Source organism: Clupea harengus, chromosome 5 (genome assembly GCF_900700415.2).
Source record: "Clupea harengus chromosome 5, Ch_v2.0.2, whole genome shotgun sequence".
NCBI classification, from domain to species: Eukaryota; Metazoa; Chordata; class Actinopteri; order Clupeiformes; family Clupeidae; genus Clupea; species Clupea harengus.
The window spans coordinates 12,294,123-12,306,622 of NC_045156.1; the positions used below are offsets into that span (position 1 = coordinate 12,294,123).

Consider the following 12,500-nt stretch of genomic DNA (forward strand, 5'->3'; position numbering starts at 1 on the left):
TATACTGTACCTATACAGTGGTGTAACATGGTTAGATGTGTTTTCTTGAATTTCCCCACTACAGTTGTGATTCCCCTTTGAAGTTTGCACAAAATGAGTGTATTTTCCCTCACTTGTGTAGATCTGGTGCACAATAGTAGGGAGGCGAGGGGTGTGTGTGTGGGTGTGTGTGTGTGTGTGTGTGTGTGTGGGGGGGGGGGGGGTTGCTGGGGTTGGGGCATGGGTTGATTCCCACCCTAGGGACAGAGGTATGTTATGCCCCCCTAAAAATGTCTATTTTTCTGTCTTCCTATAAAATGTCTGTGTTTTGTGTGCTTACAGTATTGTATTTGTCATCGAACCCAACACATTGGGTTGTGCATATTATACACAAGTTATTTTTAGTCATTCTTGTATGTATGCTCACTGTATGGAGTTTCCCACAGCATGCTTGGGTTGAAGCAGGTGTAGTGAGAGGCTAATTAGCTAGCATGGTGATGTTGCTTATTGTTATGCGGTTGCTAAGTCTAAGTAATTAGCTGCATTACCGTGGGTATTGTCGATGTGCTTTTGTTCTGCAGTTTTAAAGGAGGTTTGCCTGGTTTGTTTGGCAGGAGCTGTGATGCCTCTGGCTCGCTCCCTGTCTGATATGTATGTTTTCTTTTCTTGAAATCAGGTATGCCACGAATTTAATGTGGTTGAATTATTTGTTTTTTTTCTTATTGTAGTTTCAAATATTTATATTATGTCTTTCTGATTACGGACGACTGTGGTTCTGGTGTAGCAGCCCTACCCTGCTCCTGTTGCAGTTTGTGGGTCGTGTCGTGCTCTTTGCATGCTGTCCCGCGGCAGATGGGCTTGATGGTGTTCGCCTCCTCCTTCCATTGCCTGCCAGTATTCAAAGAATATGGTTAGTAAGAGAGACCGGGTAGGCCTCCGTAGTTGTCTCAGTTGTCTCAGCTCGTGTCAGACGTAATGCAAAGAAACTCACAGACAACATGTGTGATGAGCGTGCTACGTTCCAAATATCAGCTTGTGTCTGTCTCTGTCAAAAGTTATAGACAGAAGTCGTTTTGTGGGCAAATTTGCACTATTGATGCGTTTTGACAGGAGCACAAGTAAAGGGTGGTTGTGATCAATGATTTCCAATATAGATGCTAGTATACTGCAATATTAACTGCATACAATGTGTGATATTCCAATTGTGTGTATCAAATATTTGGAGAGGTCGACTGGGGACAATTGTAAGCCGCATTACATACAATCTATGTGCTAGGCTAGCACCACCACAATCCACCATAATTTTGGTTTGAATGATGCATGACTGTTGCTGTACATTTTACTATACCCATTCAAACGGGCATGTTACAATTGTCCTCGACCACTGTTACAACTGTCCCTGACACGGGACTCACTGCATTTAGATGGAAATTAGAGAAAGATAAGGCACGTGCGCTTGAATTAGTGAAGTAAATATAGAGATGTTAGGTGTGTGTTGCATATGTTAAAATTAAAGGAGTAACTTCTGCCGATTTGCAACAAGGCAAAGCAAAAGGTCCTACAACTGTACTTAGTCTTCCCTACTAATGACAGTACTAGGAACAGAATTAATGTTGGAATTTCAATCGACACCCTACAATATCTTTAAAACAAAAGAAAGAAGCATTTTGTTCACGTTAGGCAACAGAAAAAGGTACCTAATTTGCTGTTGGTCGTTTGTTCAATTAAAATCCATTGTGCTGTCCCTCACACAAGACCTTTCTCTGGTTTTGACTGAAATGTCTCTCATGCATTTAAAACGTTCCCAAAAGCTTCCTGTTTATTTGTTGCATATTTAATCCGACCACTCAGCCGTGAGCCAAGCGTAACTTTTAAACCCCCCATCGGTTTAAGAGGTCCTTGTAAAACACGGCGTTGCTGGAGACACGTTTTGTTGTTATTATTTGTGTTTTCTGAGTGGCCTTTTTAAAATACAGCGAGCAGACGGGACTTCGTGGCCTATTTTACCGACCACACTTGGGAGTTAATGGTGTTCGCTTCAGTACCTTGGACACCGACCATAAACCAGTTGGGCACCAGCTGGCCTTCTGGCTACATAAAAACCCTCCGATATAAAATTAAGCTTTAAACAAGAGAACGAAACAATGAAGGGGTGCGAGAATGAAAACCCAAGACAATTAATAGGGGCGAGAACAACGTAGGAAGAGAATAGAATCTAACCAAGAAAAGGAAATGGACTTTACATCCAACATTGTCATGTTGATTCGTCTGTATGAAAGTTGCATGCAACTTTACCGTCGGGTTAGTTTTCTCTCTGTTGGATACATGTAACACACCCTAAAAGGGAGGTTGAGGCTCAGACGCAAAGCTCAGAATACGTGCAAGAGAAATCAGAACACCGTGCTTAATAATAAAGGAGATTTATTTAGCGACTCCAGGGAATTGATAATAAATATAAAACATTAAAAACGCGCTTCCTAAAAGTAGTGCCAGCACTCAAAGTTCAAATGTCTGTCTGGGTGTCCAGGTAGGTTCGTATGGTTTCAGCACCGTGCGCGTCAGTCTCGTTCTCCCGGGACACGGCCAAGCCAGACGCTCTTCTGGTTCTCTGATTCTCATTCACACACACGACACAGCTTGGACAGGGTCAATGGCCGGCAGTCCGCAAGCAACTCTCCTCTGGTCCAACCTTAATACATGGACACAGCGTCAGACAATACTGTATTACAATTAAATGAAACCCAGAGAAAGTACAGCGCCCACACCAAAGAATATCGCGATCACCAACCTTAATACATGGACACAGCGTCAGACAATACTGTCATTAGCTTGTGGAACGGGTATAAATAGGAACATTGTGATGGGAAACACCTAAGGAGGGGAGTGGCATAATGCTAGGCACCTGTGCTTAATTAGTGATCATGCTACACACGTGCGGTAGAAAAGGTTCGTGCTCAGTGCTCAATTAAAGTGTGCCAATCACCACTACACTCATGTGAAACACTACACATCACTCAGAACACACCGTGAATCACCGCAAACAACCCTCAGGCCCAAAACACCATGTTACATACACTCACTGTCCTATAACGTACTGTGTGTCCAAAATATAAACGTAATAAAATGAATGATAATATTTTGGACCCAGTGTGCGATGAGATACATTAGATGTAAGATACTGAATATATTAATGCACAATCCAGGTGTTCGTAGAGGGGAAAGTAGCCAGACTCCAGTAGTAGCCTAAACGCTCAAATTGAGTAACCATCACCAGACTGTAGGGCTACCCTTTCATATCAATCATATCTCTGTAATTGCATGCCCTGACACCATTTTCTGTTATACTCTAATTGAGAATGAACCATCTATTTTTGTTATCACTTTTTGTCTACGTGGGGTGTTTATAACAGTCTTAGGTTAAACAAACGACTGTACTTAATCCTAGCCTTGGTGTTCAATACTGAGCGGCAGGCGAGAATCCCAGGGGAAACCCGAATGTGTCTTAATTCAATTGACTGATGAAACAGACTGATGGTCATCTGGGTTGTAAGGTTGTCTCGAAATGTTAATGAGAGAGTAGGGTTTTTCCCCAAAATAACACTACTTTACTCACAAGGATTTATCTAATCCCCTAGTTACTGGTACTGTGAAATATACAAAGTGCTCCGCGAACAGCAGGATCAAACAGGCAATTACTCTTTATGAAGTCCCTGACTGTAATTCTGTTAACGCACTGTCATAATAAGACAGTGTACAGACGCATAGGCCTTTGCCACTGACACAACTGGGGCCCTAAAAATATTTGGGATGCTGCTTTGCTCCCTTGGGCGAGACTGATATCAACTTACGCTCGTTGACGCTTCAGACAGCGTTTAGATTTCCCGGGTTTCAATGACTAACACGTGGGCGTCGCGTCACATGGAAATCAGCACCTTGGACAGCGGCTTCTGCCAATGCGCAGCTGAACGCCAGAGATTTTTTTCCCCACTCTCCCATACCAAGGAAGGGAAATGTAGAATAGAGAAATGGGAAGGACCAAAACAAAATAATGTATTTATATTCCACTTAATGTGCGCTCCTGGAACAAGAACAAGCGATTCTGTGTTCTCCAGAAGACCATCTTGGCTGTGGAACTGTGTTGTCAGAAACAAGCCGGGTATCGTTGCACCTATTCCGTATCTCATTTTTTAATGTTGTTGATTAAGATGGCATAATTAGATGTTGATCGATAACAAACCGTTTATCACAGTGCCTTTCTCGGCTATGTGATCTCTTGGTTAGATTCAGATTGTTCAGGGCTGCAACGTCTTCCTGCTCTATGTTGTACAGGAATCGTTGCAGGAAGAAGGGGAGAAACACAGAGTGGAAATTCAATGGAAAATGGATGAATGCATTTCGACTGAATTTCGGTGTCTTGTCCGATATGGTTTAAAATGCGAACACGCTGGGTTTTGAAGTGGATCTCAGATGCTTTCGGCGGGGGAATTGTGTGGAACGTTTTCTTTATTTATCAACCCGAGAAAAAACTGTGAAAGAGGGGAAAGGAAGAAAAAATATACACCATGATGCGATGGCTGGGATGGCATTGAGGGACAGACAAAAGGGAGATGCTTTGAAACTCGTTTGATTACACTTCGTATTTTTATATGGACGGGGTGAATTGTAACAACATGTCTTGGTGGATGCACTGACAGCGTTGTGACATCTGTTTTTTTTATATCGCTTCATCCACGAGCTACAGTAGCCTACGTTCTCCCGCGCCCCTTCCGCGCTGTCCTCTCCGCTGTCGACAGAATACCGAATTTTCGTTGCAAAGATACGCCAGATCGCCTTTAGTAGCAAAGAGCTTTCCGTTGGTGCCATACAAAGCAAGTGTAGATCTGAAATGGAACGGGGCGGTTTGTTTTTGACCAGACTGACGTTTAATTCTGCCATTCACTCAGATCTATAGCTATCGTGATTTATTTTATACCGGCAGGTCTCTGTCTGTTTATGAAAAAACTTCCGCATTGGCTATTATAGCCTACACATGCTATCACTACAAAGGAAGTAACAACTGTCAAACGTGCCTCTTCTGCTGTTTCCAATTAGACATGTGAACAGCTATTCACCGAGATTGCACCTTGGAGGCCATGCTTAAAGCAAACTCCGATGTTGTTTTTTTATTTACAAGCTCGGCCTCCGAACAGAAACAACATATACAATAGTGGAGAACAATAATCCATAGGTGGCTGCCGAGACGTGCGGCAGAAATGTTGCACGTATTGAGCTTTTATTGTTGACAGCTTTTTCTTAAAATTCCGTTTCAACCCCCTCAAACGCCTATGTAACCCACAATGTTCAAGTATCGGATTCGCATGTTTTTCAATGAACTGAAAGTACTAGTGTTGATGCGATCTGGCTCCCGACGGGCCGAATCGGAAGCTGACCCAGACAGACGATCAGGCATGAGGGGACTCGGGGTTGGAGGCTGCGGGTGGCCTCCGTTCGACTGCACTTCCCGGGATGACGAAGAGGAGTACTATGGCACGGACCCACGACCGCGGAGCTTGGCGTTCGAGGATAAGGACACGAAGCTCCAAGCGGGCCTGGACGCGGTGTCCCTCACCAGCACCATGGACAGCGGCATGCGCTCGCCGCAGTGCCGGATCTGCTTCCAGGGTCCTGAGCAGGTGAGCACATGTCACACCTACACCTGGATGCCAATTCACTGTGTGCCTTCAACAAAAATCCATGTGTCTGTGTTTTCAGGTTTGTGATTAGTAGGTTGTCCACAGTGAGGTATAGGCCATTGTCTTGATGCTGTCTACAGGCCAGTGGCTTACAAGCATATTTTGTTATCCCATAAGAGATCTATGAGTCCTTGGGCTATTTCACATCACTCATTTGAAAATCAAATGCAGTGCGCCTCTCAGCATTTCGGACAACATGACAGACGTATAAACAGCTCCAGGGCCAGCCATGTTGTGTTTGTCAACAATGATTAAAGTCAGAGCTGGCTGTGGGGAAACCGATCTAAGGTGTCTCTTAAAGGGGAGAGCAGCCGGTATCTGCACTCGCACGATCAACTGAAAACCTAAAGGGTGTCTATGACACAAGACCATTGGCCAAATTAATAAGGAATCAGGTAGCTCTCCACTTAAAGAGGAGAGTTTGATAACACTGGCCTATCCATTACACCTGCCCTCTCTCTCCGGCACATGGACATCACACTGCCTATCTTACATCAGATGACTCATCAGATCACTGATAAGGGTTATTGTTAATGCAGCGATTTAAATATGAAGAGGCATCAAGGAACTGGCTGGACATGGCTGGGTCACACTGAGAATGGTGGTGTGCTTATATCAAAGTCTGTCCAACCTGCACCTTCACTGCGGAGCTGGTGATATATAATTTGTCAAAATGATTAATGCTTGCACTAACATAGTTGATTTAATTTAATTTATGCAAATGTATGATAATGTAACTTCATCTGATATCTGGGATGCATTTTTAATTGTTTAATATTGCCAAAGCCTTTTTGAGGGAGGAGGAATTGTACAATAAAAACATTTGATGACAATTTCCATACAGTAGGCAGTAGTTGTGTTCTGAGAGCTTTTTGTGCCATACCAATATTTGTAGTATGGAAAATATTAGTGTATTGCATGCAGCAATCAATACTTTAAGTCCCCCATACCTCCCTCACTCATGTGCACTAGACTGAAGTCAGTAGGCATCATTTAGGGTTCACAACGCAACATGGAAGAACAGAACTTTTGTTGGCGTCCTCTTTCAAATTCCTCTCTAACGTAATCTGAATGGAATAAATGCCATTCACTTGAGTGCCTGCAAACACGACAGGAATGAAGGCTGCCCATTCACTTCGATCGCTTTCAACCTTTCAAGGCAACCAATCATTTCACCAATGATTGCTTTCAGGGACAACCAATATCTTTTTCTGTACTGGACTAGTTAATAGGGCCGTACCTTGTGGCAGATCTCTAATGTCTGTAAACAGCCAATCCAGAGAGGAAAAAAGCCTGCTTCCATAGATCTCCCCATCTCTCGACCCTGTTCAATGCTCCATTGTCACACCTCGTTCCCATTATGAATCCCGGACTGTCAAATGCTTGTCAGGGACATTATTTGCTCTATCAGTGAGACTTGCCACAGAACAACATTCAGAGCAGGAGTGAATGTGCACGTCTTTCGCATAGTAGTCTTTTTTCCACCATTGTGGTTGTTATGAATTAAAGGAGGTGACGGCTGTCAGCAGTTTTGTCCGAAGTTAGCCGCTTTGGGACCCAACAGCCAATGAAAATGTGACACGCTGTCCCTTCAGTGTTTCCACCAAAGTCCCTCCCCCCAGGTGCCAGTCCACACTGCCTTGGCTCCTATGGGGCGTTAGATGTCAGATCCTTGTTCTAATTGTTTGAATACCACCATGTCCTAATTGCATGGATGTTAGATCATATTCATTCATTTCCCCCCATAGTTACAGAGCCTGGGACAGTTACCAAGATGTCCATCACAGCATACACTGCATTCATAGCTGTGACACTGTGAGCACAATGTTGTCACCCAGCTACACCCTGAATGTGGGATGAGTCTGGATCGTAGAAATATTTGCACTATTTCTGTGAATTTCAAATTGAAATTTCAGGGAAATGTGTTTTGTTTTGAGATCCCTGTTGTTAGGGCTCAGGTGTGTAAAAACCTTATGAAGTGATCTTAGAATCTGACAAATGGCTGCCTTCATGTGTGAGTTAGCAGGCACAGTGGAATCAAGAGGAATGGAATGTCAGAGTGGAGCCCTCCATTCATAGGGTTCTGTGACCCATACTGCTGTCAGATGCCAATTTATGTGTAAGTTCATTCAGGAATCGAACAGCAAATTGCATCTGGAATCTCATTCGGGTGGACGGGGAAATGCTACTTTTCCCCTCCATTTCCTCGATTGAAATTGAGTTGACTTTTAAAGCTCTGACTCCTGACCTTTCACTCTTGTGGACCCTTGTGCGCTCGCAGTGATTTCCGTGGGTTAAGTGACGTGGCTCGGAGCCCATTTGATGTGGCCCACAGTGAGCGGTGGAGGGCCCCTCGTTCAATCACGAGTGACACTGGTAATGGAAGATCATACCCGTCTCCATTAGGATGGAACACAGCGAGGGAACCTCATCAGACGTAACCCTTGAACATTTTAATTAGCTCTCGTTGGAGGCCTTTGAAAGTTGGTATGCGTGTCCTGGCCATCGAGCTTCAGATGACAGTGTAAATCACGTAGAGTGCCCTCAGAAAGGGGGCCTGCATGCACACACACACACACACACACACACGCACACGCACACACACACACACACACACACACACACACACACACACACACACACAGAGACGCCCACACAGACACAATGTAGATGAACTGCTGTCTAAGTTGAGCTTTTCATTTAATAGAGGAGAGAAGGAGTCGCTAGGCGTGTGCAGAGCTGTTGATAGAGGAGAGAAGGAGTCGCTAGGCGTGTGCAGAGCTGTTGATAGAGGAGAGAAGGAGTCGCTAGGCGTGTGCAGAGCTGTTGATAGAGGAGAGAAGGAGTCGCTAGGCGTGTGCAGAGCTGTTGCCAAAACTGTACGCTTACTTCCACTCAGATTTAGGTCAAATGTGGTTTGCCCTCCGGATTGGGAAATGCAGGCTTTGGGGGAAAAAATAGATGGGGGTACTGTAAATAAATTTCGGTACAAATGTGGTAACAAATAGCCTTGTGTGACTCAGGAGAGAGAGAGAGGAAGAGCTTGAGAGCAATGCTACCAGCCTTTTTGCTCAGCCAGACCCCACTTCATTATACTGTACAAATGTACCTTTTCGTCTGTTCCTATTCTCTTGCATTGGGTTTAATGACGTCTGCAAATCATTTCATCCAAGGGACAGCAAGTTGTCGAAGTGATAAATAACAGCCAACCCCAAACAGAGTGGTGATGGTAGTGCATGCTGGAATGAAGACGGATATGGTCCAGATCTGACTCGACATTAACCAGAGATGAAAATAAACCTCAGAACTGTAACTCTGTTCTAATAATATCCCTGAAAATGTCTAACCCAGGGTTAGAATGTACTACTGGCATAGGGAGAGGTGGAGGAGGGGAGGAGAGAAGGAGGGAGGGAGAGGAGAAGAGATGGGGAGAGATGGAGGGAGGGAGGTGGAGAGAGAGAGAGAGAGAGAGAGAAGTCCATGTGCCTGTGTTCACGGCAGATCCAGTTCAAGCGTGCTGATGTGCGAGTCCTTCGGACTGCGGGCGGATTCTGACATTCTCCACTCATGGCCGTGGAGGCCCAGGCGTACTTTGCATTCGGCCGCACGTGAACTCACTTTCTGTGAACAGCAGCTGGCAACTCAACAGCAGCCATGCATCATGCAAGGTGTAGACTAGGTGACCAGTCTATGTGCCTGTGCAAACAGTCACGGGCAGCTATGGGTTCCCTTCTATTTGAAGTGTAACAGAAACAAATGTGATCCTTCTCTTTCCACGCACGGCTTTTGAATGTCTTTTACAATACGGAGAGAGTTTCTGTAGTTATATCTGAGTGTGGCCCTCTTGCATGGCATTCATTCAGACTACTGGAGAGTATGAGGACATAAGTGAGACGTAACTACTTCCCATTTACAAGATGTTGAATACAATGAGTGTTTATGGCGTCCTTAAGCAGACCAATCACACCACAAGAGGGGAAGTCATGTCATTATATATGTACATTTGAATATATAAAAACTATAATTAGTGATATGATAAAAATTGCTTGCATAAGTACTTTAAATGGTGAAAATACATCACAGTGCTGGTATTTTAGATTGTTTATAGTTCAATGCATACAATCGTTTAAGAGACGTTTTATAATGAAGTCGATATGCTGTGTAAATGTCACCTTGCAATTGTTATAGTCAATTGTGCCCCATAAATACATACCAAGAGTTCACACCCTGATTACAAAAGAGGAGAGGGAAACTGAATCTGTATTCGTCTCATGACAGAATCTGATCACTGTCTTCTGATTGAATTTATACTTGCATGTTTTTCTTCTCATTGTTTTGTCTGAGGAATTGTAAATTATGCCTGAAAAAAGACAGTAATAATAATGAATTATTATAATAATAATATTCTGTCAGCTTTCAGAGCTATGCTGTCTTTATACAACTGTGAGCATGTCAATGTGTGTGTATGCATTTTGATTTGTGTTTCTTTTTGATTTGTCAACTATGTGTGTATTTATGTGTGTATCCGTGCACGTGTGTGAGTGTGTGTGTGTCTGTGTCTGGCTGCCTAGCCTGACTGTCTGACTGTCTGAGGCAGACAGTAGCTGTGTACGGTGTGCATGCATCAGAATATTTACCTTTGTGTGTCTGTCTATGTGTCTATGTGTCTGTGTGTGTGTGTGGATCTGTGTATGTGCCCAACAGGATGTGTGTGTGTGTGTGTGTGTGTGTGTGTGTGTGTGTGTGACAGGGTTGTGTGAGTGTGTGCTGTGATAAATTCAACGTCCACTAAGCGGAATCATAAACATGAGATAACAGCAGATGTATGCGAGGAGTGGGGGAGGGACGCGAGACAAAGAGAGCAGGAGTGAGAAAGAGAAAAAGAGAGATGAGAAGGTGGGAGAGGGAGGGAGAGGGAGAGGTGAGGGGAGCAACATGGTGGAATAGGATCATTTCGCTCTGACACAAATGCTCCGCTTCTGTGATTCAACCATGTATCTATTTAAGGGGCTTCATGTAAATTTGTATGTGTGTGTGTGTTTTTTTAACAAGTACATGTTGCTGCTCTGTGTTGGGAACATCATCCATCACACTCTACACCACTGGATGTCTGCCTCTCAGACTGCTGTGGGCCATTCACTTTAGAACAGCGAGGCGCAGCCATGGCTTATCTCCCCATTGGACTCTTAGTACGGACTCAAAAAGAGACTGAACTGGGACTGATGCCCAACATGTCAATCAGAGAGAAAGACGGAGGAACAATGGAGAGACAAAAAGAGCGAAAAGAGGAGTTAAATGCTGTCTGATCATCATGAACCGTGCGGAGGTCTGAGACATTTGATTGGTTGCTTCAGCTCTAGGGTCAGCTGACAACAGCAGAAAGCTTTAGCAGAGAACTGAGATGTTGTTGTAGCTAGATGTGTGTGTGTGTATGATGAACTAAATTGCAATGTTTTTTTTTTCCCCCATTACAACTTCCCACTTCAAAAACCACACCACAGGTAGTCTTTTGATAGGGTGTTGATTCCTCTCGTGAGCATCTCGTAATTTCATTTTTCCCCCCCTTCATCTTCCTCTCTCATCCAGAGTGTGTTGATGTGCCGCATGTGTCCGTGAGGTTAAGTGTCTCCACAGGTGACAGCCTGGTGTCCCTGCCGTTTGCCATTTACCTTCACAAACACAATTAGCTATCACATCAGGCGCCATGAAATATTCATACTAATTAGCCATACCCAGCCCCTTCCATCCGTCCACACAGAAGCAAGTGTGTGTGTTTGTGTGTCTGTGTGAACATGAGTCAGTGTGTGCATATGTGTGTGTGTGTGCGTGTGTGTGTGTGTGTGTGTGTGTGTGTGTGTGTGTGTGTGTGTGTGTGTGTGTGAGAGAGAGAGTGAGCGTGACACCATGTACTGGAGCTACAGGGAAGGGTGCTGTTAGCAGGTGTCAGTGTCATTCTGCATATGGAGATGAGAGTGACAGCCACCTCCTCCATGCTTTCCCTCTCTCTATCTCCGTCTCTTCCTATCTACATATCTTCAACACATCTTACAGTAGCATACATTGTGACTTAACTTATCTCATTTCCTCCTTGCCTCTGCCCCCCTCCTTTTGTTTCCCTGCACATATTTCATATAATACACAATTGGACGCTACTTTTGTTTCCCTGCACATATTTCATATGATACACAATTGGACGCTACTTTTGTTTCCCTGCACATATTTCATATAATACACAATCGGACGCTACTTTTGTTTCCCTGCACATATTTCAAACACTACACAATCGGACGCTACTTTCCAAAAACCCTCTGGTTGCCTGCACTCTTGGCAGCATCACTGGTGCAAGTATTGTTAGCCACACACAATACCCCCTCACTCCTATAAGAATTCATTCAGTCTTGGGCAGGTCCAACCACACTACCGCCCACCCCCCCAATACCCCACCCACCCCCACCCCCACCCCCTACCACTGCACACCATTCAGAGTGACTCCAGACTGTGGCTTGGACTACCACTGCACACCATTCAGAGCGACTCCAGACTGTGGCTTGGACTACAATGGACGAGTGAAACAGTAGTGCACAACTTATAGGTCATTGGTATCTCAATGTGCTGGCACAGGAACAGCCATGTCAAAGGTTTAAGTTTCAGATTTATAATGCCAGCAATTAGGGATTGCAGAAATGCCATGATATTTAACGTTACGGTCACAATCACCAATATTAACGTTAGTTAACGTTAGTAAAGCCTGAACTTTAGCACTTGATGTTGTTTCATTTATGTTAACAT

At 44.2% G+C, this 12,500-nt stretch overlaps 1 protein-coding gene across 1 annotated transcript in view; it reads left to right on the forward strand.

The window, feature by feature from the left end:
- Positions 1–3,884: 3,884 nt before the first annotated feature.
- marchf9 (E3 ubiquitin-protein ligase MARCHF9) overlaps positions 3,885–12,500 on the forward strand; it is a 20,455-nt gene continuing 11,839 nt past the window's right edge. The window contains exons 1-2 of the mRNA XM_012836287.3: positions 3,885–4,135; positions 4,309–5,651. Of these exons, the coding sequence (XP_012691741.1) occupies positions 5,316–5,651 (336 nt within the window). The 5' untranslated portion in view covers positions 3,885–4,135; positions 4,309–5,315. The remainder of the gene's footprint in view (positions 4,136–4,308; positions 5,652–12,500) is intronic.